General features: G+C 41.2%; 1 protein-coding gene across 1 annotated transcript; it reads right to left on the bottom strand.

Annotated features, from left to right (window-relative positions):
- Positions 1-2,346: 2,346 nt before the first annotated feature.
- SMIM28 (small integral membrane protein 28) lies at positions 2,347-6,389 on the bottom strand (the record flags this gene model as incomplete). Its single annotated transcript, XM_082669030.1, is given in 3 exon segments — positions 2,347-2,369; positions 2,372-2,693; positions 6,279-6,389. Coding segments are annotated over 3 exon segments (456 nt in total).
- Between the last annotated feature and the right edge of the window lie 687 nt (positions 6,390-7,076).

The raw sequence follows: 7,076 nt of genomic DNA, 5'->3' as shown, positions 1-7,076 counted from the left end.
GAATTGAGATCACCATAATTAATTATCATGATGCATCCCCTGTCATCGGGCGGGATCTGGTCTGCCTCTCACCGGTGGTTCCAGGATCCCAGAACCAAACCAGGGTTCTGTTAGCAAGGGAAGAGGAAGAAATGGCAGCTGGGAAAGACTCAACAGAGTCTCCCAAGAGAACTAGATTCTTAGGATTAAAAAAAGAAGGCTGTCTGCTGAGCTTTTCATTTCCATTTGTTTATTTACTTCCCTTAAAGGCCATTAGAGAATTGTTCAGTACAATTTTCCTGAAAGAAATATTATTGATTTTTTTCACTCAAATAGATTATATTTTGCTTCAGCCCTCAAAGAAATTACTTTATTTCTGTCAGATTATGTTTGAAAAGTAACGCATCCTACTTTATTTTTCTAAAACTGTACCACGTTGCATATCTAGCGTAAAAATGTTCATGTCAAAAAAGCTTTAAAGGGGCTTCCCTGGTGGCGCAGTGGTTGAGAGTTCGCCTGCCGATGCAGGGGACACGGGTTCGTGCCCCGGTCCGGGAAGATCCCACATGCCGCGGAGCGGCTGGGTCCATGAGCCATGGCCGCTGAGCCTGCGCGTCCGAAGCCTGTGCTCCGCAACGGGAGAGGCCACAACAGTGAGAGGCCCGCGTACCGGAAAAAAAAAAGCTTTAAAGAGTCACTTGTTGTTCATTTTGAACCATCAAAAGGTTGTTTAGTTTTGTAGTTTATACTGTGAAAACACTAAAAATAGTTTTCCCCCCTGAAATTACAGCAATGAGTACGAGTTTAAAAACCATGTGTGGTTCTTATCCTGATACCCACCCCTATGGGCATCCTGATACAGCCCCCAAGTGGTACATGACCCACCTCTACCTCCCCATTTGAAAATCATGGAGGGAGATTTGTATCCCATTCCAGACTCAGAGCTATATCCATCCTGTTATGAGTGCTGACCCCCATTCAGGAGCGGGGACTGAAATTACACATTTGCAATTTCTTGGGAGACCAGCTGGCACCGTGGAAGCTGCTCTGGCCCAGGATGGAGAGGCCAGGCTTCTGGTCCCAGCTCTGCCTTTTAGGTGGTATTTAACACTGGACAAGTTACTTAACCTCTCTGAACTCTAGTTTTTTTTGTTGGTGGTGGTTTTTTTTGCGGTACGCGGGCCTCTCACTGTTGTGGCCTCTCCTGTTGCGGAGCACAGGCTCCGGACACGCAGGCTCAGCGGCCATGGCTCACGGGCCCAGCCGCTCCGCGGCACGTGCGATCTTCTCGGACAGGGGCACGACCCCGCGTCCCCTGCATCGGCAGGCGGACTCTCAACCACTGCACCACCAGGGAAGCTCTGAACTCCAGTTTTGACATCGGCAAGGCAAGAGTTTGAACTATGCGATGTATAAGATTCCTGTTAGCTTACCTGTGTTTCTCTTTACCATGGGCTCCAAGATTTCGACTTTTCCCTTCCAATGTTAAACTGATTTCTATTCTTGTTCCTGCTGCTTGGTGAGGACACACACTGTCACTGTGTCCCCCAAGATAATGTGTCAGAGCAGCTACCCTTTGTTCAGCACAGACAACCCACAGTATTCTAGTGTGAGACATTCACATGTAACTAAGCCAAATCCTCTCATTCTAGGAAGCAAATCAGAAAGTAAGCAAGAGCAGCCCTACAGAGGAGAGAATTTCGGAGAGCTTTTTTTTTTTTAAACTAAAATGTTTGCAACTGTCTGTTCTTTATTATTAATAATGAAACATTTCACCATTATTTACTACTACAGCTCTAGAGGTGTTTCTCTCACCTTCTAGAACTCTCCATGCATCTTCACACAGAAGTGAAATGATGAGGCCCTGAACAACTTGTGTGGGAAGAAAAGTTTTATTTTGGTGGCAAAAGCAGTTATCTTTGGCTTATCAACATTTTTCTGTTTTTCTTTTCAGGGCTATTTCCTGTGTTCACTAGTAATTCTTTTTCTTCCTCCTTTTCCTTCCTATGTTCACTAGTAATTCTTTTTCTTCCTCCTTTTCCTTCCTATGTTCACTAGTAATTCTTTTTCTTCACATGGAACTTTCTTGTTTTTCTCAGGGCCGTTATATGTTATAAAAGAGCCCGGTCATCTTTAGAACGACCTGGGGAGACTTTTCCCTAAGGAACTTGAAAATGCATTAACAAGATTGACGTTTGTCAAGCTCCCCCCATCCCCATTCATCCAGGTGTTGGCCAGTGAATTGCAGCGTCTTAGGTCCAGAGGCCCTTGTCCCCCTGCTCAGGCGGGCTCATTGAAGGGTGGAGAGCTGTTTTAATGGTTACAAGAGCGGGTTATAGTGGCACATCCAGTCCAGGTGAACCCGCTTTATACTGAAGGCCCGCATCCAGGGCCTCTCCTCCAGGGGCGTTCCTGGTGGCCTCTTCATAGGAGGGTGGTGAACACGAGAGAAGGGCTGCCTCCCCGGGCAGTGGGGAGTAAGGGAAGGTCTGCTCGCTGCTCCAGAGTAAGCCTGGCAGGAAGTCGGTCACCTCTCCTGCAGGCGGGTGCTCTGGAAGGTCGAGGCTGGAAACCTGCCCCTGGGGCCGAGAGGCCTGGCAGTGGCGATGCAGGAAAAGCAGCAAAAAGGCCAGGAAGAGCAGGACAGTGGCTGGAAGAAGGATGCACAGGAAGGGCTCCACATCTTCCTTGGTGGAACTTATCTTCTGGGTGCCCTGGAGTTAGGGAACGGAATTGAGTTAGAAGATGGGGAAAGAAGAGCGCTGCATTTCTAAGGCTGATCTCTGTCTTCGTCTTGTATTCTCCTTATCATTTACTGACTCTAAAAATCACTCTAATCATTCATTTATGCCAATGAGCTTGAGCCTGCATGAAGTAAGGTGTACTTCCGTGATAAAGTATAAATTCAGAATGTCAAAAGTACACAAGGGTACCCTACGCTATTTCCACTGAAGTAAAAATATTAGGATAAGTTTCAGTTGGCAGGTCCATCACTCATTCTTTGAATGAGAACGCTTACTATTTATGTACTTATTTTGTTTAGAATTAGACCGATAATGTTTTATTGCCACAGAAGGATTATATGGAACTGACTTCTTTAATTCTGGAGTAAAATCTGACATTGTTATGTGCTCAATACTCATGTAATCAACATTTGAAATCCGATTGGATAGCTGATGCTTATGATGATTGAGATTTTGAAATTTCCTCAATGTGTTTTTGCAATATTTGTAAGATAAATATGGAAATTTGGAATTCTCTCAAGAAAAAGAATTGCAGATAAATTTATTTATTTATTTTTGGCTGTGTTGGGTCTTTGTTGCTGTGCGTGGCTCTCCTCTGGTTGTGGTGAGTGGGGGGCTACTCTTCGTTGCGGTGCACGAGCTTCTCATTGCAGTGGCTTCTCTTGTTGTGGAGCACGGGCTCTAGGTGTGCAGGCTTCAGTAGTTGTGGCACACAGGCTCAGTAGTTGTCGCTCGTGGGCTCTAGAGCACAGCCTCAGTAATTGTGGCACACAGGCTGAGTTGCTCTGCGGCATGTGGGATCTTCCCGGGCCAGGGCTCAAACCCGTGTCCCCTGCATTGGCAGGTGGATTCTTAACCACTGTGCCACCAGGGAAGCCCAAGAATTGCAGATAAATTCATTCTTAAGCAACCTAAAAGGTATTGATTTTATTGTGTCAGATCACAATAATGATGGTTCTTGATGGAGTAAATAATAAGCATGAAATGATACTCCAATGGCAAGGTAGAAAAGCCATATGAAAAACTAAGTCCTGTTCCAAATTGCATAGACATTGCTTTACACAAAGCTACTGAGAAATAATGAAGTATTAACAAGCTTCTCTGTTCATTCACAACACATGTGAATGTTAGTATACACTACTACAGAGGAAAAGAAAACAGTGTAAAGCCTTATAATTGTGTTTAAAAAACAAAATCTTAAGATCTTTGTCTACTGATTTAAAATAAAACTTATAGTAATAAAACTATGAAAGCTGAGGTTTTTGCCTTGATTTTGGTGGAAATAACAGATGTTTTGCTGGTCTTGACCTGTTAAGAGACTGACTTATCTAGCGTTGTTCGTATAATCTTTTTTAATTCCTAAAGAATTTACAACTATGTTGTTAATTCTGACTCAAAATTAGATGGTTTATTTAATAGTTACACTGCTAAATATTTTTTTTTCTCAGATATGAATTAAGATATTTTAACTTAAAGTGCATACAATTAAAGGTTTTCTTGGGAAGCAGAACATCATCTTTGGGCTTTGACAGCTGTGGTCTTGAATTCCAATATGACCTTCTGATACCTGCGTGACCATGAACCATTCACTTGCCCCTTCTGTGTCTACTTTTTCTTCTCTATGAAATGAGAATAAGAACATCTTTTTTGGAGGGTTGGCATGAGAATTTAATGAATCAATGAACTATGAATTCTTTCTGTTTTCTCACACATAATGTAGTTTATCAGAACTGTTAACTAAAAATCTGCTGTGCTGTAACAAGGACTTTGATTATAAAAGCGATAAGAACTCAAATAAATTTACTACAGTTATTAAAAAATCAAGTTGGACTGAAAAAGCAATTTAAATATGTTTATTTTCTTCCACTAGATGAATCATTTAAAATGTTAAAGCTATTATCTCTTAATACTTAATCACTCTTCAACCTTGATAAACGAGGCATTTTGCAAAACTGATTTTTCCTTCATTCTCCTTCAGTAACGTGGATGATAATAGTTTCCAAACAGTTGTGGGCATCATATTTTAAATACTCTATTTAAACCCTCTAACTTCAGTATGCATAGAATATGAAGATACTTAATATTCTATTTAAAAGTTTTTCTGTAATAGACCCTCTTGCTTACCATTATGCTATTAATGCTATTAGTTGCAAAAATTTGTGAAAACAGAGATGCTACAGTCCCCTTCTGTAATTGGTACGTCCATTGGTTATTTTGTCCAAATACTGAGTGGCACTGAAAGGCTTATTTAATACCGCAGATTAGGACAATTTCGTAAGATAAAGAACTCTTCTTTCTTCCTAGTTAAGAGATCACAGAGCTATGAACAAATTTATGATGGTATCCTTAATTCGCTTATTTAATGATTCATGGTATATTGGTTCAAATTGTGGATTTTGTTAATGCAGAGAGGATGTCTTTTTCTTTTTTAACATCTTTATTGGAGTATAATTGCTTTACAATGGTGTGTTAGTTTCTGCTTTATAACAAAGTGAATCAGCTATACACATATCCCCATATCTCTTCCATCTTGCCTCTCCTTCCCTCCCACCCTCCCTATCCCACCGCTGTAGGTGGTCACAAAGCACCGAGCTGATCTCCCTGTGCTATGCGGCTGCTTCCCACTAGCTATCGGTCTTACATTTGGTAGTGTATATATGTATATGCCACTTTCTCACTTTGTCCCAGCTTACCCTTCCAGGATGTCTTTTTTTAGTCAAATATTCTAATTGTTTCACTACCCTCAACGTGGTTTTTTAACTTTTAATATTTCTCAAGGACTTTGCTGTTCAGGGAATACTTTAAAGAAATAACCAATAGAAAGTGCAACTGCTGCAGGATATATCATATATATGTGTATAATTTATTTCTGTTAAAAGTGGTTTTAGAGAATTTAAATACCAATCTCACCACTCGATTTTCCAGAAAACAAGAAAATACCTTTGTTTCCCCCTTTCTGGTGGGACAGTAGTATCACACATTTCCCTGCTGATCGTAAAATTAATTGAGTTTTTAGGTTTCTACCAATATTTTTCCTTAATGACACCTCGGATTGAGACTTCTTTGGGGATTTCCCAGGTAAAGCAAAACAGCTGCTGCATTTCTTAGTGAGAGGCAAAGCGTCCTTAACCCTCTGCTGCCCTTTCTGAAGTAAGATCCTTCGCTTCTGCTAACTCTTAGAAACAGCTGGAGAGCCAAAGGGAGTCTCTCTCTCTCTCTCTCTCTCTTTTTTAATGTAGACTGAGCAAAGAACAAAGTTGTCATACCAAGGCATAAAAATTTGTTGACTTCTAGCTTCGGTGTTCTTTGATATATTTGCTATATCAAGCGTTCTTAGAATATATTTGTGACAAGTTTTACTTGAGTTTATCATTGTCAAAAGATACCAACTTTCAAGGTAGTTCCTTAGACCAAGCCATTCAGTGAATTCATATTTTTGTCACGCCTGTAATACAAAATGTTGCCACTAAGTTTTCCTAAAAATGTAGGCATTGTTGGTTTTAAAGCTAACAAAGATACTTTGGGGAAGAAAAAACATAAGTCATAGGTACAAACCTGCAGGTGGGTTTCCGGAAGAGGTAGGCTCGGTTCACTGGTTAACCACTCGTATGTCCCCCTGCCAGCGTGGCCAAACTTCTTCCAGCTGCTGCCCATCAGTTCCCGCATGTTTTCACCCGACTGATGTGCCAGGCACCCTTCCCCCTCGCTGCCCAGATTTCAACAATACTGCTGCTTCTTGGCCTGCATCCAGCTTGGATGAATTCGGCTGATGGCTGTTGGGAAATTTGTTCTGAGTGTCAACAGGGAAAAGAAACCAACCAGAGAGACCTCTCAGGACTATATTTAAATTCAGTGCCTCTGGGTTTGCTTTTGTGGCCTTTATCACTGTAAGGATTGGCATCAGATGTCGGATATGGAATAGATTTCAGACAGAGGAGTTCTTCGCATTCGTGTTATTATAGTGTCGCGAATGGTCTCAGTGAATAAAGAGCTGTTTGTATTTAGATGTAAATACGACCCTCTTCCTTCCCTTACCATATCCCTCTCCAGACATATAGCTGAGCAAGAACTACCCAAGCTGAACTTCCTGTAATTATTTCTGGATTCTGTGGTACAGAGAGGAGTATTTGGTAGTGAAGCAAGACTCATTAATATCATTTTTGTGAATTATTTAGATGAAAGACACTAAATGATAAAATTGTACACAAGCCAGAGAGACAATAGCTCCGACTGTTTGCATGGAATGTTTGCTGTTTTCATAGTCTTAGTTCTGATTACCTTGTGAACTTTATAAAATTATTTATATCAAGCAATAAGAAACTTTCAGTTTACACATTCACTGAGGTAACTTCG

The sequence above is a fragment of the Grampus griseus genome (genome assembly GCF_964374135.1).
Source record: "Grampus griseus genome assembly, chromosome: 13".
Lineage (NCBI taxonomy): Eukaryota > Metazoa > Chordata > Mammalia > Artiodactyla > Delphinidae > Grampus > Grampus griseus.
This window is presented reverse-complemented; position numbering and strand designations above follow the sequence as displayed.